The sequence below is a fragment of the Cydia amplana genome, chromosome 26 (genome assembly GCF_948474715.1).
Source record: "Cydia amplana chromosome 26, ilCydAmpl1.1, whole genome shotgun sequence".
In the NCBI taxonomy this organism is placed as follows: Eukaryota; Metazoa; Arthropoda; class Insecta; order Lepidoptera; family Tortricidae; genus Cydia; species Cydia amplana.
Window position 1 is genome coordinate 4,568,530 of NC_086094.1, and position 23,526 is coordinate 4,592,055.

At 40.5% G+C, this 23,526-nt stretch overlaps 2 protein-coding genes across 2 annotated transcripts; one reads left to right on the forward strand and one right to left on the reverse strand.

The window, feature by feature from the left end:
* Positions 1-479: 479 nt before the first annotated feature.
* Positions 480-6,089, forward strand: LOC134660052 (probable cytochrome P450 313a1). Its single transcript, XM_063515753.1, has 5 exons — positions 480-502; positions 984-1,135; positions 1,644-1,823; positions 2,085-2,207; positions 5,885-6,089. The coding sequence occupies exons 1-5, from the start codon at positions 480-482 to the stop codon at positions 6,082-6,084; spliced, it is 678 nt and encodes a 225-aa protein (XP_063371823.1). The 3' UTR covers positions 6,085-6,089.
* Positions 6,090-9,397: 3,308 nt separating this feature from the next.
* On the reverse strand, positions 9,398-22,692 carry LOC134660053 (cytochrome P450 4C1-like). The gene is made up of 10 exons (XM_063515754.1): positions 22,527-22,692; positions 21,069-21,158; positions 20,403-20,516; positions 18,970-19,155; positions 17,007-17,206; positions 16,548-16,599; positions 15,937-16,138; positions 15,161-15,312; positions 14,022-14,201; positions 9,398-9,597 (listed from the first exon to the last, which is right to left on the reverse strand). Exons 1-10 carry the CDS (start codon positions 22,681-22,683, stop codon positions 9,398-9,400), a joined length of 1,533 nt encoding a protein of 510 aa, XP_063371824.1. The 5' UTR covers positions 22,684-22,692.
* Between the last annotated feature and the right edge of the window lie 834 nt (positions 22,693-23,526).

Below are 23,526 nucleotides of genomic sequence, written 5' to 3' on the forward strand. Positions count from 1 at the left end.
CCATTTTGTCGGTCAGCATGATTGATTTATATATCCATGCCAAATTGCAGCTTCGTAGCCAACTAGCACCTCGGACGGACAGACAGGCAAACGAAAACCTAAAAAAAATACCGAAGAAGACAGAAACAACATTTGGTGGTTGATTAAATGTAAAATTAATTCTAGAAAGCAACAATGAACTGTCAAATTTCATCGACGTGATAATCCATTCTTCTGGAGGACTAGAGAAGGGCTACTCGGACTTGGAGCTGCGAGAGGAGCTGCTGGTGTTCATGGTTGCCGGGAGCGACACGTCGGCCACCGCGGTCAGCTTCACCACCGTGCTGCTGTCCCGGTACCCGGATGTGCAGGATAAGGTGTACCAGGAGTAAGTATACCTGGAGCTGCGGGAGGAGCTGCTGGTGTTCCTGGTTGCCGGGAGCGACACGTCGGCAACCGCGGTCAGCTACACCACCGTGCTGCTATCCCGGTACCCGGACATGCAGGATAAGGTGTACCAGGAGTAAGTATACCTGGAGCTGCGGGAGGAGCTGCTGGTGTTCCTGGTTGCCGGGAGCGACACGTCGACCACTGCGGTTAGCTACACCACCGTGCTGCTGTCTCGGTACCCAGACGTGCAGGATAAGGTGTACCAGGAGTAAGTATACCTGAATAAGCAGAATAAGGGATTTATTTTGGGTGTCGAGAACTTTTGTTATCTTGGATCGACTACCACCAGCAAGTTGTGCAATGATCGAGAGATTGATACACGGATAGGTATAGCTGCGGCCAACTTTGGAAAGCTTCAAGCTCGAGTCTGGAATAATAACAAGCTGAAACTCTCTATCAAGATCCTAGAGTATACAAAACATGCGTCCTAAGTATCCTCCTGTACGCATCTGAAACATGGACAACCTACTCCAAACATGAGCGACGCTTAAATGCTTTCCACATGCGCTGCCTCCGCACGATTCATAAATTGAGTAGTATATTTTCTTTATCAGAATACAAGCAGTGTTCGGTGAGACGGACCGCGCCGTGACCGCGGAGGATCTGCCGAAGCTGACGTATCTGGAGGCCGTCATCAAGGAGAGCCTGCGACTCTACCCGCCGGTGCCGATAGTGACGCGAGAGGTCCACGGGGATACACCTCTACGTAAGTTTTCCGAATCGTCACACTTCTTTAGACGCACCGCATCCCACTAGTCACACGACGCACACCATTTATTTCTAACAGACTTCTGCACTGTGGAGCCACGCTATACTCGTTGGATATGCCAAAGTTTCTATATTTTGAAGTACTCACATAGATCTCGCCATTCAAAAAAATATTATTTGTTTTTATAATTTTTATGTTATTTTGCAAGCAATACAAGCAGATATAGTCCTAGAATTTCCATATGTATCAGTTAGGCTCATGCTAGAACGGTCGGGTCTGGGCCGAGGCGTCTGATACTTCAATTTCTATACTTAGAAAATATCACGTGATCACCGATGACCCCGTCATAGAAAGCGAAGTGTTGAGCTCATTGGCCCGGAGCCGGGCCGTTTTAGTATAAACAGAACCTGAAACGAGGGTTACAAGGAGTGGTAGAGTTTCACGATGACGCTCCGCACACGATAGGGGTGGCGCTCAAAAGGTTGTGCTAATACAAGTATTTTAGCGTCAGGTATAACGCTGGTGGACGACACGACGGTGATGTTCAACATCTGGGGCACGCACCGTAACCCCGCGTACTGGGGGCCCGACGCGGAGGAGTTTCGCCCCGAGCGGTTCCTGCAGGGCCCGCTGCCGCACCCCGCCATGTTCGTGCCCTTCAGCCACTCCGTCAGGAACTGCCTCGGTTAGTATACAATCCCGCGTACTGGGGGCCCGACGCGGAGGAGTTCCGCCCCAAGCGGTTCCTGCAGGGCCCGCTGCCGCACCCCGCCATGTTCGTGCCCTTCAGCCACTCCGTCAGGAACTGCCTCGGTTAGTGTACAACCCCGCGTACTGGGGGCCCGACGCGGAGGAGTTCCGCCCCAAGCGGTTCCTGCAGGGCCCGCTGCCGCACCCCGCCATGTTCGTGCCCTTCAGCCACTCCGTCAGGAACTGCCTCGGTTAGTATACAATCCCGCGTACTGGGGGCCCGACGCGGAGGAGTTCCGCCCCAAGCGGTTCCTGCAGGGCCCGCTGCCGCACCCCGCCATGTTCGTGCCCTTCAGCCACTCCGTCAGGAACTGCCTCGGTTAGTATACAACCCCGCGTACTAATAGTCGGTAGTGAACACTAGTAAGAGTGTAAGTGTCTCGGCAAAAAGCCGGCCCAATCGGAGAAGGGCGAGGCGACAAGGGAACAGGCGGCCTAGCCAAGGTGACAATCGCTATCGAATCGCTTTGTGTCTCTCTATCACTCTTCCATATTAGTGTGACAGTGACAGTTGCGTTTCGTTCGCACGGAGCGTTAGCGATTGGCATGTTGTCTACGGGGCCTGTATGTTCACAATCGTTTTTGGCCTATCAGTCGATGAGCGTGTGGTACAGTCGTTAAAAAGGGTTGTTTTATAAAGAGTCGGACACTTTCTAGTCCAGTGGTTCCTAACCTGGGGGTAATTACCCCCGTGGGGGTAAAACTAGTATTTTACGGGGGTAATAAGCTAACCTAATATAACAATACAACAAACGTACACGTTTTATTTTTTTTATTGCCATTGGGAGGAGGGGTAAAATCAGGTTCTCTAGTTAGTCATAGGGGTGACCGGACTGAAAAGGTTAGGAACCACTGTTCTAGTCCCTCGATTTAGAAAGTTGTATGTAGAGATGGGCCGCGGGTAAATACCCGGGGTAGATATCGGGTATTTATCGGGTATTTACCCAATCTACCCGGTATTTATAAAAACACTAGGTATATAATAAAATTACGGGTAATAAATATTCGACTTAAACCATCATATAACTGTTCACAATAATCATGTACCATTCATTAACTGTGCAATAAAATACACATACAATTATAAAACTACTCAACTTACTAGTTAATTTAACTCGGCAAATGCAATGTACGTACGCACTTGTAAAGACACTTCCAAACTCCTTATATCCGTGTAAAACTTATCTACTAAGTACGCTCGCATGACGCATCACACAGTTCAGAGCGCTGCGCGCTCCAAGTAGACAGCGATCGTGTTTACTTGTTTTGTATGCTTTTATAACACTACCGGCAAATTTTAACTTTTATGGTTTTGTGATTGCCTTAATGTTTACGCTCTAACCTAGCGCTAGCCTAGATTAAGCATAGATTAAGAATCATAGCTAAATTATGCATGTTGTTTTCATTTCTCAAGTAAGTGAATTATTGTTATTCTTTTGAGAAAATAAAGATCTTTAAACCGATTTACCTTTTCTACCCAAATGAGTGGGTATAAATAAAAGTTGGAAACGGAGTAATAAATTGAATTGAGATAATGTAAATAACAGTTTTTTTGATACTCATGTAGTTCTATAAAATGTATAATATTTGTATTGACTAAGGAATTTGTCAAATGTTTAATATCCTAATACATACATTCTACAATACGTGTGTTTGTCACTCTACTCCTCTTAAACGGCTGGAACGATTGGGATGAAATTTTGTGTGTATATTTCAATGGGCTCCTGAAGGGTTGGGAAAAACAAATGAACCCGGTAGGTGGCGCTGCTATCGGTATATAGCCAAATTCGATTTACTGAAACCGATTGAGTGAAATTTTGTGTATATCTATATTTCAACGAATACCTGGATTGTTTGAAAAAACTATTGGACCCGGTAGGTGGCGCTGCTGTCGGTATATCACCTAATTTTATTTAATGAAACCGATTTGGATGAAATTTTGTGCATATATTTCAACCGGTACCTGGATTGTTTGAAAACACTATTGGCTACAGATATGAGCGCCGCGCCGGCGCGCCGCCGCCGCCGACAAAACTTTCGCGCCGCCGCGGCCGACAAAATTTTGTCGGCGGCGGCGGCGCCGTCAATCATTTACATTTACCGCAAATTTAACCATTGCAAGCATGGTTAAACGTCTTTAAAAGTATGCTTACCTGCAGCTCATCCTCTGGCCTCGCATTGGGAGGCGTCGAAATCAAGTCTTCGGTGTTACATGGAGCTCGGCGTTGGGCCTCACTTTTTGACATAAATCGGTTTTGTTGAATCGATATTGGTTAATGACGGATCTCGATTTTCTTTGGACTGTCGACAAGACGTTTCCTTGATACAGTCAATCCGCAATTTTTAACTAGCACACTGCACAAAAGATAAGGGCCTCGCTAAGATCTTCCGGAGAGCCTCGCCAAGATTAAGACCGCCTCTGATGCCGCGCGATACCGCTTATCCACAGTTTATACGATATAATTTTTTAGGGTTCCGTAGCCAAATGGCAAAAAACGGAACCCTTATAGATTCGTCATGTCTGTCTGTCTGTCTGTCTGTCTGTCCGTCTGTCCGTCTGTCCGTCTGTCCGTCTGTCTGTCCGTCCGTATGTCACAGCCACTTTTCTCCGAAACTATAAGAACTATACTGTTGAAACTTGGTAAGTAGATGTATTCTGTGAACCGCATTAAGATTTTCACACAAAAATAGAAAAAAAAACAATAAATTTTTGGGGTTCCCCATACTTCGAACTGAAACTCAAAAATTTTTTTTTCATCAAACCCATACGTGTGGGGTATCTATGGATAGGTCTTCAAAAATGATATTGAGGTTTCTAATATCATTTTTTTTTTAAACTGAATAGTTTGCGCGAGAGACACTTCCAAAGTGGTAAAATGTGTGTCCCCCCCCTGTAACTTCTAAAATAAGAGAATGATAAAACTAAAAAAAATATATGATGTACATTACCATGTAAACTTCCACCGAAAATTGGTTTGAACGAGATCTAGTAAGTAGTTTTTTTATACGTCATAAATCGCCTAAATACGGAACCCTTCATGAGCGAGTCCGACTCGCACTTGGCCGCTTTTTTCGTACCATTATTCAATAAATTATCCTTGAAAATAAAAGATGCATTTATTTCATGACTTTCTTACAGCAAAGACATGTTTATTCGGTAAAATTTTGGTTTGAATTCTTTTTTCATTATTCGAAGGTGTTTCAAGGCCACGCCGCCATTTCGCCGCCGCCGCCGATCAATTTTGACCGGCGCGCCGCCGCCGGCTAAATGCCTATCGGCGCTCATATCTAATTGGCTATATACCTATAGCAGTGCCACCTACTGGATCATATTGTTTTCAAACAATCTAGATACAGACAAAATTTCATCCAAACCGGTTTCAGTAAATCAAATTTGGCCATATACCTAACGATAAAATTACTGTATTAAACAATAAATAAAATAAAATGTAGAAATATCAAAACCAAATTATGAAAATAATTTAAAAATGGTAGGTAAAATAAAAATAAATGAAAAAAAAAGGAAAAATATAAATACATAAAATAATAATAGGTACACAAATTAACAAAGAAATGTAAATAATACGGTATACAATAGCTTAATTAAATTAACATTCCTACAACACAAATTACACAAATCTGTGAACAAAATGCACTCGTCGAAAAAAAATTACATTAATTGTGTACAAAAAAGTTGTGTGATTGTGATTTGTGTACTTTATTTTAACTTATTTTCATATTTATACGATAATAATGTTGATATATCTTATTTATATAATGAATTTCTTCAATTATACGAACACATTTTAAATACCCAACAATTTGGGTAGATACGGGTAAATATCGGGTAGATTGGGTAGTTTTGGGTATTTTCCCGGTATTTACCCGCCGGCGCCCATCTCTAGTTGTATGTAATCTCTCGGCAACAAGCAACAAGATATCTAATCTGTATTCTCCAAAATCGTCGATATAAATCCTTTTAACACGTCTTCTCAGGCGCAACATACGCAATGATGTCGGCGAAGACGGCGCTGGCCAACGTGATCCGGCGCCACCGGCTGCTGCCGCCGGCCGGCGTGCGCGCCGCCGACCTGCAGCGCCCTCTACCGGTCAAGTACGACATCATGATGAAGGCTGTCGACAACTTCACCCTTAGAATAGAAGAGAGAAACCAAAACAAAACCCTTAATGTATAAACATATTTAAGAAAATAATTGTGTGTTTGTAATCAACTGTTAATATTAATTAAATTTAGTGATAATGAGCTTATTATTCTAACTAGTTTTAGATATGTTTGTAACCCATAATTTGCATAAGTATTTGGTTTATCTGTAGGTAATGTGAGTCGGTTGATAAATAAAATAAAAATTAAGAAACCTTACGAGTATCGACATCATGATTACACCCTTAGAATAGTTCATTGAGTATTATTGAATGCAAAAGCATAACGGTGCTTTTGCATTCAATAATACTTTTTTTGCCTGTGAACTTGAAACCTGTCTATGATTCCCCCGTTTGACGGTAACTACCCAACAAACAATTAGGCGACACTTAGCACTTATTTTATCACCTAAAGACATAAAACGGCTGTAGAACAGCTACCTACATATTCTAAACTTACAGGCTCTGATGACATCAAGGTCTTTAAGAGGTCCATGTATAGCTTTAAGATCCACAGTGGCCGTTTTGGCCGCTATAATGCATCTTAAGCTCTAGTGTTATAGCTCAAAGTGAATTCTACCACCTTAACATCTATATGAGTAATAAGCAGCTGCAAATTTCACTTAAGGTTCTAAAACAGGCGATAAAAAGTCTTTTATATCTGCGTTTATCGCAATCGCTACTTAACTCTCTTTTATCACTTACAGTCGAAAAGAGAAGTTATGAGTCACTATTATAGATCATGTAGTCGCAGACGAGCGTTATTCAATATCTTAGTACATCTTATACTGTTATTAGAATCTTACTTAGTTTAGATTAGATTCGATATATTTATTTCTTAAAGAAAAAGACACAGTCTTTTACACACCAGGATAAAACAAAGGCTTTCATTAAAAGATCGTCAATTTAACATTAAAAACAGAAAGAAAAAAATAAAAGAATATAAAATTTACAAATAAAACAATGTCATAATAAAAAGAAATGTTAATGTATATGACACCGTAAGATTGTGAACCCGTTAGTTTATAATCTAACGTAGGTTAGGTTAGGTTATAGATTATAATCTCCCTACCGTCAGTTTATAATGTAACTTGCGAGATTATAATATGACAAGTGTTTACAATTTTACGGTGACATATACATAGCTAGGGCCAACCTAGTATTGTCGAATGTCAGGAACAAGAACAAAAAACAAAAAACAACCTAAGCCTAGCGCCATGTTAAGATGACTGATGAATCAATAAGCAAAACAAAAACTATTGATTAGAACGTAAATACTGAATAAAAATCGATACTTTTACTTAATGTTAGTATTTAGCGCTTTTCTACCTCTTATTTCTCTATTGTAGCGCCGTTTTACAACCCAAGGTGATAAAAATATGTGCCCAATCCGGGGATATTAGGGAGTTATAGCCGGCTATAACTCTTATTTTTAGAACATCAATAGAGCCTCTGGAGTAAACAAATGCTTATGTAGATCTCTTTTAACCCTTATATTTAGCGCCTAATGTTAGTTGGGTATTAAGACAATAGACATCGACATAGACATAGAAAAACTTTATTTAACATCACATTAATGGTACATTTGAACATACTTAGATCTAATAATGTGTATTTAGTCTAAGCATTTGAACATAAAATCTTAAAAACACTTTAAAAACAAATTAAATTTATGTTTACAATATAAACAAAACAACGTGATGTTAAAAAGGGGCTCGACTCAGGATAATGTTTCAGTAAAATTAACTGCAACGCTGGTTTTCAGTCGGACCCTAATAAAATAATAAAGAACCTAGTCCGCCGGTTCCTCTCTCTGCAGCCCTGACCACCGGCAGCTTGGGCCTTGCCCCGCTGCTGGCGGCACCCTAGGTTAGGTTTTCTATAATATGTTTATATGTATTTTGTATTGTTTTTGTAAGTGTTTTTGTATTTTATTTTTATATCCATATTATAAAATAACCTAGCCTAAGAGTTCAAGTAAATAAAGAAGAACCTAAAGTAAAGAAGGAAAATAAAATATGCGACGGAACGGAGCGCGTAGTGGAAGTTATAAAAAATATATGTGTTTCTACTGTGTATTTTATGTGTGTTCTTTAGTTTGTGTACAGTATCATATTAAAATATATATATTAAAAAAGTAACATTTTGTGTATATGTATAGATTAGGGTATATATATATATATATATATATATATTGAGTGTGAAGTGCATATGTATTTGTTAAGAATATAGTTTAATGTATTGTTTGACTGGGCTATTATCAGAGATAAGAAGGTAGGTAAGAGGGTATTGCTCTACCGCCAAGAGGTAGTTCTTTTTGAATCTGAATAAGGTGTCGCTTAAGTCGGGTTTGGAAACTATGAAGACCATTTAATATCTGTAGTGGTGGAGGTATATTAGTCCAGCACTTCGTTGCTGTGTATTTAAAACTACCTCGAAAAGCGGTGGTGCAGTGATGTGAAGCTACTAATTTGCTTTAATTAAGGCGTTTATAAGGCAATAATTATAAGGCAAGTTTCGTCAGATAATTTGGTTGAAACTAGTATTTATAAACACTACATATAATAAAGTGAGAACGAGTGTGTACATCATTCTGCTCCCTTCTCGTCTTGATCTTTATGGTCTCGTTTCGCGGTTCTCCGATTGGATCAGAGCGGTGCCGAGACTCTCGACGAGTGTGTACAGCCGGCATAAAGTATGACTCACGTTAGACCGGGCCGTGTCCGGGCCGGAGCTTCCGGCGCTTTGTTTTCTATGGAAAGCATCACGTGATCATCTGTCATCTGTCGTAGAAAAGTATGCGCCGGAAGCTCCGGCCCGGACACGGCCCGGTCGGCGCCGGTCTAACGTGAGTCATCCTTAACAGTTAAACTGTGTGGCTTTCGTAAATATATCAACACTTTTTGGGTTTTAGGGCCACGCCACACTAGCGCCTTTTAAGCGCCGGCGTCTAACCAGCGCTATGGAAAATGACGTCGCTACGCAGTTGCGCTAACGTTGCGTCAAGTCGAGCAGCAGCTATATGTAGAGTTGACTAGACGCCGACGCTCGGGAGACGCTAGTGTGGGGTCTCTTTTAGTTTGTTTTCTCTTTTCTATTCTAAGGGTGCTATTTTAAGGGTGTAATTAATGAACTATTCTAAGGGTGTAATCATGATGTCGATAATCGTAGGGTTTCTTAATTTTTATTTTATTTACTAACCGACTCACATTTACCTACAGATAAACCAGATAAACCAAATATGCAAGTTATGGGTTACAAACCTATCTAAAACTAGTTACAATAATAACTAAATTTAATTAATATTAACAGTTGTTTACAAACACAAAATTATTTTCTTAAATATATTTATACATTAAGGGTTTTATTTTGGTTCCTCTCTTCTATTCTAAGCATGAAGTTGTCGACAGCCTTCATCATGATGTCGTACTTGACCGGTAGAGGGCGCTGCAGGTCGGCGGCGCGCACGCCGGCCGGCGGCAGCAGCCGGTGGCGCCGGACCACGTTGGCCAGCGCCGTCTTCGCCGACATCATTGCGTATGTTGCACCTGAGAACACAATGTGTTAAAGGTTTATATCGACGATTTGGAGAATACAGATTAGATTTCTTGTTGCTGAGAGATTACATACTTATATCTTTCTTAATCGAGGGTGTCCGGACTCTTTTTATAATGTACCACACGCTCGTCGACTAAGACAGGCCAAAAACGAGTGTGTAGTGTGTACATATAAATGTTTCCTTCTCGTCTCGGCTTTTTGCCGAGATTCTCGCACTCACACTCTTACTAGTGTTCAGTACCGACTACTAGTACGCAGGGTTGTATATACTAAGGGCCCGGCCACATGTCAGCGGTGCGACGCCGCCGCCGCCGCGCGGCGCGGCACCGCAGAAATCTGCGGCGCCGCAAACCGCTCTGCGGCGACGCCCGCCGCAACGCAAAATTTTGCGGTGCCGCGCTGCGGCGCCGCAAAGCGGTGCGCGGCGCCGCGCGCGGTGCCGCAAAGCGGTGAGTTTCGCCGCGCGCGGTGCCGCCGAGCGGCGTGCGGCGCCGCAGATTTCTGCGGTGCCGCGCCGGTATTTTCTTTTGAAATGATTTGCATCTTTATTCATTATACGAAGACATGGGTTCACCCAAAATTTTCTTTTCAATTGTTTTTTTATTTCTGCGCCTTCTTAATAGCGCTGGCAGTACACCGAGAAATTCAGTAAAATGCTGCAAATGATGTTAAAGTTATGAAAATCGGTACGATTGATCTTTAGGACATTTGAAACAATTTGACCCAAAGCACCATTAAATAAAAAAAAACGAGATGAGTTATCTTTTTTTGTATGGAATTTAAAAAAACTGTTTTGAAACCTATCGTGTGTGGTATTAAACGAAAGGGCTTTCTGAGCCGATTCCAAAAATATCATATCATTACATTTCAGTCATTTTTTTTAATTATAATAAAAATAATTTTCAAAACATACCAAGTTTGGGCTTCTCCAGATACAATACCGTGCAATATTTTTTTGTAAAATATACCTCAGATTATACCTACTTAATATCCTCATATCTAATCCTAAGAAAGCAATTTTGAAAATAATTACATGAAATATGTTTTTTTTTAATTTTCAATTTTACAAAGTGTGATCTATGAATCTCTCAATTAAATATTTAAATAGAAAGCATAAAATTAATATAAGTATAAAGGTCTTTCCAGAAAGTCGCTTATATCTCGGAATCTATAAGTCGCAGTAAAAATTATCTATGTAAGAATTAACTGAAAAAACTCACCTTTAACTAAGTGCATTGCTGCCAATTTTGTAAATTGGCAGCAATGCACTTAGTACTCATCTGTCAGAGATGACAATTAAAATTAGGTTGGCAACAATGTATTTCATACAATATTTTTTAAGTGTTGATTACACGAAGTACCGTAAAAGTACCAAAAAGATACTGCGTGTATGCACAAATACTTTTTTGGGGAATAGACTAAAGACTTGTCTTGACAACTATAACATAGGGGTTTAAAGGTGTGTGTACGACCTTTTAAATGACAATAAAGGTACGGGAATAGAAAAAATTAAAACAAATATACTAAATGTAAATATTTTCAAAATTGCTTTATTAGAATTAGGTATGAGGATATTAGGTATAATTTGAGGTATATTTAACAAAAATAGTAGTTTATGTGACTGCTACATAATGAGAGGCATCAAAATACGAGTGTGGGTTTAAGTTTCTTAATAGGATCACACGAGTTTTAATGCCTAATTATGTACAGTTACATACACTACTTTATCTAAACACATACTTAAAACTAATTAAAAGATAAACTGTACGCCAAATGACGGTGAATGAAAACTTTTTTCACGCATGTCACGCATCCATAGTTTTTTTTAATTCCTAGACAAAAGAATAAAGTTCCTATTCTCATGTCACTCGAGATCAAATATCCTGCGGTTAATATTAAAAAACATACTAAACTGACGTTTCATATCGATAACTGTTTTAATATCTATGGATACTAGAATAGAGACCCACTTGAGTTTTGACTGCTGTTCCAAATTTAAACTCATAACGATACTAAATTGTATTTTATGCAACCGTTATTTAAGAGGGGACAAAAAAGGCGAGTGGCATGAGTAACAATTTGAGGCGAAGCCGAAAATTGTTAATAAAGACGCCACGAGTATTTTTTGACTCGGTTAAACAACGTTGCATACAATACTTTTTCTACGACCAAGCACTTACTTTGAAAAAAAAATTGTAAATTTAACAAATATTTTTCATTCAACAAAAATAATACTTTAACCCTTAAATGCATGATTTTTTCTGTTTGCCCGAAATTAATATATGTGTTACTTAATTGTTTGCTGATTATGGGAAAAATGGTAAAAAAAATATAACATCGATTTTCACTGCGAAATCAGTGTTAGAAGTTGCATAGGCTAAATCATATTTATGTAAATATATAATTTTCAGTAAGAGATATATGATAAATACTACTATCATCAGAAAGGTACACTATTTGTGATACACCTATGATAGAGTTTTTAAATATAAAATAATTACTAAACCCAAAAAAACATACAATATCACATACTAAAAATCATCAAATTATGAATTTTTTCAAATTTTCTGACATATCGTCTTAAAACGAATGTAATTTTTATAAATTAAAATATTGCGTAAATTTATATAAAAAATCGGAAACCGGTTTAGTTTTTCTTATGATATCACTCATTGTCATTTATTTTGGATAGCTGCATATTGAGCCACGGACCATCAAATATACGATGCATATATACATCATTATGCATTTAAGGGTTAAACAAGTGGAATCATATAGGACATATATGTAGGTAAACATACCAAAAGTATACAGCTAAGATACGCGATCCGGCCACCGCGCCCCGCGCCCCACGGCCGGTTGGTCAGCGACACCTTCTTGTAACTCACGAGGCCCTGGTACTTGCTCTTAGTTAAATTACAATTTGGATAGTTTTTTTTCTCGATTTTGGCCACAGTAGCCTATGGAGACTAACAAGCAACGCTAAGCGGTGTTCGTAGTCTATGGATCTTGCTATATTACGGGTGTCACATGCGCGTTTCTGACTTCTGAAGCAATTTTATTGTTTCTACTATAATAGAACCTAATGAATATTTTGTAAATTGGCAGCAATGCACTTAGTATTCATCTGTCAGAGATGACAATTAAAATTAGGTTGGCAACAATGCATTTCATACAATAATTTTTAAGTGGTAATTACACGAAGTATCGTAAAAGTACCAAAAAGATACTGCGTGTATGCACAAATACTCTTTTGGGGAATAGACTAAAGATTTGTCTTGACAACTATAACATAGGGGTTTAAAGGTGTGTGTACGACCTTTTAAATGACAAATAAAGGTATGGGAGTAGAAAAAATTTGTAACGTTATAACTACTTATAACATTACAGTACAAATTTTCCTACTACCACAGATACGAAAGTTCTCATAGTAAAATTGGTTGTAATAAAGCTGGTCATTTCCTACGGTTTCTGAGCGCATTATAGAGCACTAATGACATGTGTGTAGATACAAATTTTAACGGTATTGTATCTGGAGAAACCCAAACTTAGTATGTTTTGAAAAATATTTTTATTATAATTGAAAAAAAAAATGACTCAAATGTAATGATGTGATCTATTTTTGGAATCGGCTCAGAAAGCCCTTTCGTTTAATACTACACACGATAGGTTTCTAAACAATTTTTTTTTTAATTTCATACAAAAAAAATATGACGTCATAACTCCTCTCGTTTTTTTTTATTTGTTGGTGCTTCGGGTCAAATTGATTCAAATGTCCTAAAGATCAATCGTACCGATTTTCATACCTTTAACACCATTTGCAGCGTTTTTTGGCAAACCGCTAACGCTATAACAACAGCATTAAACAACTGGTAGTCGAATTTTATTCTTTACTATGCAGCGTGGCATCGGCATCGCACGCGGCGCCGCACGCCGCTTGGCGGCACCGCGCGCGGCGAAACTCACCGCTTTGCGGCACCGCGCGCGGCGAAACGCACCGCTTTGCGGCACCGCGCGCGGCGCCGCGCACCGCTTTGCGGCGCCGCAGCGCGGCACCGCAGAATTTTGCGTTGCGGCGGGCGTCGCCGCAGATTTCTGCGGTGCCGCGCCGCGCGGCGGCGGCGGCGCCGCACCGCTGACATGTGGCCGGGCCCTAATTGAGGCAGTTCCTGACGGAGTGGCTGAAGGGCACGAACATGGCGGGGTGCGGCAGCGGGCCCTGCAGGAACCGCTCGGGGCGGAACTCCTCCGCGTCGGGCCCCCAGTACGCGGGGTTGTACACTAACCGAGGCAGTTCCTGACGGAGTGGCTGAAGGGCACGAACATGGCGGGGTGCGGCAGCGGGCCCTGCAGGAACCGCTCGGGGCGGAACTCCTCCGCGTCGGGCCCCCAGTACGCGGGGTTGTACACTAACCGAGGCAGTTCCTGACGGAGTGACTGAAGGGCACGAACATGGCGGGGTGCGGCAGCGGGCCCTGCAGGAACCGCTCGGGGCGGAACTCCTCCGCGTCGGGCCCCCAGTACGCGGGGTTGCGGTGCGTGCCCCAGATGTTGAACATCAACGCCGTCTCGTCCACCAGCGTTATGCCTGACGCTACAATTAATAAATATTTTTGAAGTGAAAACTTCTTTAGCGGCGCTGGGCACTTTTTGAAGTGGGGAAAAAATGATAAACTCGAGACAACGTAAGGCGATCACGTGACCGTAAGGGGCGTAAGGTGATCACGTGGCCGTAAGCTCCGTTAGGTGGCCACTCATAATTTAAATGGCATTTAAATCAATAAAGAAAAACCATAGAAAAACTCAATGTTATTTGACATTTATGTTGCGGCAAGACTCTTTACCTATGTTCAAATAATTTGACGTTGTCATGGCAGTATGTAAATAAACATGTCACTGAAAAAGTGTGATCTTATTTGACAATAATAATAATATATAATACATAAATAGAATAACAATAATAACAATAACAATAACAATATTTTTATTCATAATTTAAAGTTTAGCAGGAACGTTACATTGAACCCCGCACTAGGCATGGCCTGTATCGCGGGGGTCATGATCATCACGAGTTACCAGAAATAAAATTACCTCCGCTAAACGTATATGTATCGTGTTACCGGGCGTCGGTAACATAGTGGGGTGAGTGCAACCGTTGTTGCTTGTTTTTATTTAACAAACGCATGTAGAATCTACATAATATAGTCTGCTGGCAAAGACAGTTGGAAAAGGCGTGATTGTCAAAATTACTATGATAACCAGTAACTTCGTGTCGACTTTTTTGAATTTGCTACCGTATCATCTTTCTACTGATAGGAACAGGGTAATGCCATAATATATAGGCACAAAATATTACGATATCGTCCACCACATACATCTATTCTGTTACCGTCGACAATAATAAAAAAGCGACTGCAAACCATCTACATAGACTGCTTTATCGCGGCGATAAATCGTGTCGTTGCAACGTATGTAACATATCAGGAATTGAAATAAATGGTGTGCGTCGTGTGTGATGCGGTGCATCTAAGTGTGAGGATTTGGAAAACTTACGCAGAAGTGTATCCTCGTGGACCTCTCGCACCACTATCGGCACCGGTGGGTAGAGTCGCAGGCTCTCCTTGATGACGGCCTCCAGATACGTCAGCTTCGGCAGATCCTCGACGGTCACGGCGCGGTCCGACTCACCGAACACTTCTTGTAGTCTGATAAAGAAAATATACTACTCAATTTAATCAGTTATTAGATGAGCAAAGGGTAAAACCTGTCAGTAAGGGTTGCCATATTAAAATATGGAATATCGTAACAAAAGTCCATACATCACCCTAAAAATCCTGACATTGAAGGAATGAGCTGCCTGTTTCGCTCAGGCAGGCACAATCGGTTGCGTCGTTCAAGGAGAGGTTAAAGAAGCTATGGCTATCTGATCTGACTGATTAATTTGTCTATATTTCTATTGTATAGTTGCTTTATATCTTTCTAATTCTTTCCAATTTTTAGTGTATTTTCCCCATTCCTTTTTGTGTAATATATGTATGTTTATCCTATACATTTTGTATGTATTTATATCCTTTATCTTTCTGGTACCTTGTTGTACATTTTGCTGCATTTGTCAACCTCTTTTCACTTTCTCCTCTCATCTACTCAAAGGTTAACTGGAAGAGATCCCTCAAAGGGATAAGTTCGCCTTTGTACTTCTTACTAATTGTATGTTATTTTTAATATGTCTTTTTGTACAACAAAGAGTTTACTACTACTACTACTACTACTACTACATTTCCTGGACAGTCATTACACCCAAAATAAATCCCGTATTCAGGTATGCTTACTCCTGGTACACCTTATCCTGCACGTCCGGGTACCGGGACAGCAGCACGGCGGTGAAGCTGATCGCGGTTGCCGACGTGTCGCTCCCGGCAACCATGAACACCAGCAGCTCCTCTCGCAGCTCCAAGTCCGAGTAGCCCTTCTCTAGTCCTCCAGAAGACTGGATTATCACGTCGATGAAATTTGACAGTTCATTGTTGTTTTCTAGAATTAATTTTACATTCAATCGACCACTACACTCGTTGTTTCTGTCTTCATCGGTAATTTTTTTAGGTTTTCGTCTGTCTGTCTGTCCGTCCTAGGTGCTAGTTGGCTAGGAAGCTGCAATTTGGCTGATGGATATATAAATCAATCATGCTGACGGACATAATGTGATATGTTCTTGGACATTTAAAAGTATCTTTCCCCGTCTAATACGGCAAGCGATATGTGATATCTTGTAGCAGGTATATAAGTACCTATCTACCTATGCTCCGGTGTCTCCGGAGTTTTTCCACGTGACTATTTAATCGTTGTCCTAGATTTGTAATTGCTTGGGTTTTAATTTTAATATATTAATAGTATGAAGGTATTATAAGTAGGTACATAAGTACCTACCTACCTACATACTTACTAAAATTATTAAGTCCAGATTCAGTTACTTTTTCCTTTTTCTTTTGTATATTCTGTAAATAAGTAATAGAAAAGGTATGAATTAAATATAGTAATGAAAATGAGTAGGTAAATGATTATAATGGAATTATTATACTCTTTGGGCGTCTTGTAGCGTCATAGTTCAGCCTAGTTTGATCGTCGATCGATCGAACTAAGTGTAATTTTAGAATTCCTCGTGGTTCGATGGTCGAACTAAGTTAAATTTTAGAATTCCTCGTTGTTCGATGGTCGTACTAAGTGAAATTTAAAGGTTTCGTCACACAGACGCGTTTTCCGGGCGGCGCGTGAGCGGGGCGCGCCGCTTTTACATATAAAGCGCTCACGCGCCGCCTTTAGAATTCCTCGTTTCTCGTGGTGGTGGTACATTATGGCACTTTACATTTTAATACATTTGTTTACATAAAAAGATGAATAATACCTCCTCTAAAAATGTATATGCCCGTTGCAAGTGGTATTGATACCGTTTGTACACGGGTAGCCTCTTGTAGATGGCGTCCGGGTGCAGCCACGGCTGCAATATGCGCTTGCCCTGCAATTGCATGAATTCCTCCATTGCGTGCAGAAGATAATGATAGTCTGAAGACTTTTGCGTATTAACGTCAGTGTCCAGGGCAGTTTCTAAAACAAGATAGGATAGTGAAGGTATTTCTTGTAAACATAAAACTGATCAATTTATATTATTAACGCTTTGACCGCCAACGACGTCAATTGGCGCGCGCGGCTACCCCCCAATATCAACCTCTGTCAGGCGTGGCTCACTCCGCGATTTCGTCGCGTCGCTACAAGTACATTTGATGAAGTCGAACTGCTGATGATGATCAGAACGGAACTCTTCAACGACGCATATACATATAGTACACGTTTGACGATTTGTCCTCTTCGTTACCTATGTGTGTTAAGCAAGTTAAGTTTTTAAGCCACATTTTTGTCAAGCTTGAGTTCTGATGATGGGGTCCATGAGGAATCGAGGGAACTCCTCAAATCTGGAAGGCATGCGTAGGTATAGAGATTTTTGTATTTTCATCAAAATATTAAGCATTTTCATTAAAAACTGTCGCATTTGATGCAGTGGAACTGCTGATGATGATGATCAGAACAGAACTCTTCAACGACGCATAGTACACGTTTGGCGATTTTGACTTGGACTGGAACTGGGACCCGGACCCAGACTAGGGCCCGGACTTGGACTCGGTCTCGGTCCCGGCCCGGTTCAGACCTGGACCTAGACTCAAACCCGGAGCCGGACCTGGACCAAGACCTGGACCTGGATCCGGGCTTGGACTTATGTAATATTTATAAGACCTATGTACCTACACAGCCTTGACAGTCCCGTTTTTGTCAAAACCCAGTTCTGATGATGGGATCCATGAGGAATCGAGGGAACTCCTCAAACCTTAAAGGCATACATACAGGGTGCCATTTGAAAGTAAAAGTAAAATAAATGACAAAAAATAAACAAAAAAATAAACAAAATCTTGTCTGATTTTAGTAAGAGTAGGGGCATTCAATTGCTCGTTGTTTATGGAGTTAGAAAAACATATTACTGATCACGACTCAAATGTCACCCTGTATAGTGATTTTTGTGTTTTTATCAACAAATCAAGCATATACATTAAAAAAGTGACATTTGATGAAGTGGAACTGCTGATGATGTTCAGAAAGGAACTCTTCAACGACGCATAGCTCGTGTTTAGCGATTTGTCCTTTTCGTTATGTTTGTTAAGCAAGTTAGGTTTTAGGCACATTTATGTCAATCTCAAATCTCAAGTTCTGAACATGGAATCCATGAGGAATCGAGGGAACTCCTCAAATTTTAAGGAACGTATAAAATTGTTTGTATTTTCATCAGCAAATAAAGCATTTACATTAAAAACTGTCGCATCTGATGAAGTGGAACTGTTGATGATGATCAGAACAGAACTCTTTAACGACGCATAGTACATGTTTTGTGATTTTGCTTTTCGATTTTGACTTGGACTGGGGCCCGGACTCCGGACCCGGACCCGGACCGGGACTCGGACCCCAACCCGGTCCTTGACCCGGAAAACCACTATGATATATAAACTAAATAAACCACTATGATTACCATAAAGGTTAGGTTAGTAGTTAGAGAAGTCGGTTTTTTTATATTTAAGATTATGTTATAGAGTGATCTTCTGTACTTAGTACTTTTCTGTGCGTCGCATTCAGATAAGATTCACGATGACGCGCCGCGCACTTCCGACCGCTGTCATCAGTCTTCAAAGGCGCTCGTGTTTACTCGTATACTCGGCCAATGCCCACATATTGGCTCGCCAACTATAGGAACCGTGGAAGTTGTAGGTTCTGCCATATTCTGGCTTAAATCGGAAACTTGAAGGAATGTACGAAACTTTCTTTACCGCAAACTGTATCGACCGTGAACCTGGTGATATATCTCCAGATGGGAAAGTCGCCGCCCCCCGCCTCGGTCCGCAGCAGGTCGGCCATGATGGAACTCTGCGCGTCGAACACCGGCACCAGCTGGTTCAAGTTCTTCCGGCTGAAGAAAGCGGCGTTGATTTTGCGACGAGGGTGCCAAATGTTTACTGCAACAGTTGGAATAACATTAATAGAGTCTATATGAGCTAACTTGGCAGACTTTAACAGAACAAATTTAGGGTGTTTAACTGAGTTACGAAAACTTATGAATTTTTCGTAATTCGACAGTAAATTACATACCTACATTACCTACATTTATTTTTGACCCAAATTGGGCTTTTGTTTATTCCGCCTAGAATATGGAGAGAGAAGAGCTCTTTAAAATTACCAAATGTTATCAAAATCTGTCAAAAAACCGGACTAGTGCGAGTCGGAACTACTAAGGATCCCGTACAAATTTAACTTAATTTTTGTTATTAGTGTTCCGCACAAAACTTTGTTCGCGGAACATTTATGGGATCACTTCGGTCTTGTTTATTTAAGTATTAATTAATTACATCGTTTTCAGATTTTTCCCTGGATTTGTGGTGTAAGACGATACTACTTGTCAAATTTCATAGTTCTAGATCAACGGGAAGTACCCTATAAATTTTGATTCCCTTGAGAGTGTCGAAATACACGTTTATTGCGGCACTAACGGCCGTATCCGCTTTTTATGATAACTTAGAAGTTTGATTTTTTTCACTGCTTCAAGGGACCGTAGACTTGAGTGTATGGTTTTAATTTCGACTTGATATCTCCACGCGTTCCCGAGATAAACTGCTGTATTCGAACTTCAAGATATTCACAAGAGACGACACGTACTAGCTTAGATCCATTCTAGATACGTTATAGTTTAGATTTCAACTAGTTCTCTTTTGCAGCGCAATTCGGGCAACCAATGTCACTTTTACGTTAGATAGAGTTAGATATCTATTAGATGTGAATTGGATCTCTAAGTCATATCTTGTGGAAATCGTTCAAGAGTAAGGTGTCTCCAGAATCGCGCAAATGTCAAATTTGACAGGTTAGATCTTAAATATATCGTTATCGTATCTTGGTGATGTCTAAAAGATATCTAATAAATGTCTATTTCAAAATCTGAATCGGGCCAAAAGGGTCTTGACAGACGGACGGACAACAAAGTGATCCTATAAGGCCCACTTGGGATGGTCCCACAAATCCGGGGTTAAGCGATTAAACCGTTAACCAAGTGCCAAATTGTACTGGTCACCATGGTAACGCCAGGTTTAACCGGTTAACCCCGGGTTAGTGAAATGGTGGAAGGGGGCCTAAGGGTTCTGTTGTTTTGCTTTTGAGGTACCTACGGAACCCTAACAATCGACAACAAAATAAAAAATGGGCCATATATTACCTGGAGCAAATATAGAACCGTTTCCTGTGGCAGTTTGCAATATCTTCATTATGTATTCGTCTTTGTCCAGGCACGATTTAGAAACCACCTCGATGGCCGCAGGGTCCGTCATACCTGTGATGTGAAACAAGAATAAAGTAGGGGCCCGATTCGGATTTTGTAATAGACATCTATTAGATATCTTTTAGACATCGCCAAGATACGATAACGATATGTTTAAGATCTAACCTGTCAAATTTGACATTTCCGCGATTCTGGAGATACTCTTGAACGATTTCCACAAGATATTACTTAGAGATCTAATTCACATGTAATAGATATCTAACACGATCTATGGTAAAAGTGACATTGGTTGCCCGAATTGCGCTGAAAAAGAGAACTAGTTGAAATCTAAACTATAACGTATCTAGAATGGATCTAGTACGTGTCGTCTCTTGTGAATATCTTGAAGTTCGAATACGGCAGTAGGTATAATAAGTTGTTGTAATTATAAGAAGATTTTTTTGCATAGGTAAGTAACGTACTTTACGCAGTTTCTACCTGTGGAAACTTATAATTGAATCACTGCTTTTATGTTATTACCTAACTTGTTATTTACTTTAACTGTAAGTTTTCCAAACAAATAAAATATAATAAATAATATTTTATTATTCTCAGTATTCTTACCAACAAACAGCCTATTGGCCAGCCAAAAACTTGTAAGACCATCGTGCTGATTTGATATTCGACCTATTTTTTGTAACGCTTGCATAATATCTGAAAGAAAATAGTTATTTGTTACGATACAAGTGCGAAAAATAGGAAATTCGCAACGAGTGGCAAATTTTAAAACACGACCGAAGCAAGACCGAAGGGAGTGTTTTCAATCGACACGAGTTGCTAATTACCTGTTCGCACGTGTATCGTACAACGTTTTACAGTACATACATTTTAAATTTTACGGCCTTTTAAATTTTCGACGTAGTTAAAAACGTAAAGTGCTTAAATATTACAGCACAGGGTATCGTAATGGGGCACCAGATCAAACACCAACGCTTGCATAATATCTGAAAGAAAATAGTTATTTGTTACGATACAAGTGCGAAAAATAGGAAATTCGCAACGAGTGGCAAATTTTAAAACACGACCGAAGCAAGACCGAAGGGAGTTTTTTCAATCGACACGAGTTGCTAATTACCTGTTCGCACGTGTATCGTACAACGTTTTACAGTACATACATTTTAAATTTTACGGCCTTTTAAATTTTCGACGTAGTTAAAAACGTAAAGTGCTTAAATATTACAGCACAGGGTATCGTAATGGGGCACCAGATCAAACACCAGATGTACTGTAAAGAAAAATAAGTGCTTATAACCCGCATCTAAAATATTATAAATATTGTTCCCTCGGGAGTAATGGATTCTGAAAAAACGGGAACAGCGCCGTCCTCGAAACGTCGGAGGTAAATTCAAAACTTAATTATACGCGATTAAGTCCCGTTATGCTAAATTATTAATGAGTAAAAATCGTGAAAGTTTAAATCAGGTCTACGCTGTTACATCTGGTCACCCAAAATCTGATCAGTTTTTAATTTGTGTTTTGTTTAATATTTGTACCTATTGTTTAAGTTTGTTTCTTTGTATTTTCATTTGGTTTATAGTTTCTCGTTTGCCTTGGTAACTATTAAAACACTGTAATGCTGTGTAACTTACATACTCTGTAAGTAGTTATTGTGTTCCCGATGATCAGTAATATTTCCAGATCTCCCACGGATGAATCCTTGTAAACTCGTAGAACCATGTAGAACATACATATATAATAACGCCTATGTCCCGGAGGGGTAGGCAGAGACCACGGAGTTCCACTTGCTACGATCCTGACATACCTCTTTCGCTTCCTCCACTTTCATAACATTCCTCATAGGTACACGCTCGCCGCGGTTTTGGGTGCTCTTGACCTGGCCTTTCTTAAGGATTTCCCCGATCTGATCGGAGGAAGTCCGCCGAGGTCTATTCCTTCCAACTCCCTCTTCTACTTCTCCCTTATACACTATCTTTGGCAGCCTTCTTTCAGTTCTTTCACTAATGCTCGTAGGTAGCACATCACATATTATAAGGAATTCGCGTTAATTTGTTATGAATTTACCTTCGTTGCTGCCAGCGAAGATGTGGCCGTGTCCGATGACGGGGTAGCTGTCAGGTAAGCCCGGTATCTCAGCCGCGAGCTTGTAGAGTCGCCTGCGCGACCACCGGTAGTACGCCGTGCCCAGCGCACACGCCACCAATAACAGCTGCCAGATCATCCTCCTGTACTTGACCTTTGGTTAAATCGCATAAAATAAGTGAAAAGCAATTTTTTATATTTTGATTAATCCCGCTTCAGTAAATTTGGGTCAAAATACCAGATTTTTAACTCGGTTAAATTGAAATCGCCCTGAATTAATTTTGAAGTCCCTAATCCGCATTGAGCTAGCGTGGGGACTATAACCCAAGCCCTCTCGCGCATGAGAGGAAGCCTGTGCCCAGCAGTGGGACGTATATAGGCTCAAATTATTATTACTATTACGCTGCACAAATTTCTTCAATGATGTATTAATAACTAGGTAGTACGCGTTACACGAAGCCTTCAGCCATGAGTTCAGAGTTAAAAGTTAAAAAACTTCAACGAGAACTATATCAGATTTCCGAACGCAACGTCTGCGCTCGCGCGCATGACGCTACTATGAAGCTCATTGTCGTTTTCATGCAGCCGACGGCCATTACGCGAATCCGTATTTTAAGAATATTAAGTGGTTTTTTGGTTTATAAAGGGAACGGAAATACGTTAAATATGCGAAGAAGAAAAGAAAATACTGACTCCATTGAAAAATTGGGAGCAAAAATTAGAAAACTAGAGGAAAAGATACGTTCACGGTCAAGATCGAGTGCGGCGTCCTCTCATCGATATGGCCGGTATGACCGGGCGCGTTATGTGTCGAGATCGAGATCACGATCTTGGACCTATTCTAGGTCCGCATCAAGATCCTTATCTCCGCCAGCGGCGTCGAGAACTAGATCTCGCTCGGCATCGAAAAGTAGATCTCAAACTCCCATAATTGTTATTGAAACTGAGGACGATCTCCCTCGTGAACCAGAGAAAGCAGCGC

What these genes read in the sequence shown, in the direction of transcription:
- LOC134660052 (XM_063515753.1), top strand. Translation starts at nt 480, where the DNA reads ATGCAGGATAAGGTGTACCAGGA. An exon ending in CAGGATAAGGTGTACCAGGA is followed by an intron (nt 503 to 983) that starts GTAAGTATACCT and finishes TTTCTTTATCAG; the next exon opens with AATACAAGCAGTGTTCGGTG. An exon ending in CTCCGTCAGGAACTGCCTCG is followed by an intron (nt 2,208 to 5,884) that starts GTTAGTATACAA and finishes ACGTCTTCTCAG; the next exon opens with GCGCAACATACGCAATGATG.
- LOC134660053 (XM_063515754.1), bottom strand. Translation starts at nt 22,683, where the DNA reads ATGATCTGGCAGCTGTTATTGGTGGCGTGTGCGCTGGGCACGGCGTAC. An exon ending in CACGGTCGATACAGTTTGCG is followed by an intron (nt 17,207 to 18,969) that starts GTAAAGAAAGTT and finishes ATCTTGTTTTAG; the next exon opens with AAACTGCCCTGGACACTGAC. An exon ending in CATATACATTTTTAGAGGAG is followed by an intron (nt 16,600 to 17,006) that starts GTATTATTCATC and finishes ACTTATTTACAG; the next exon opens with AATATACAAAAGAAAAAGGA.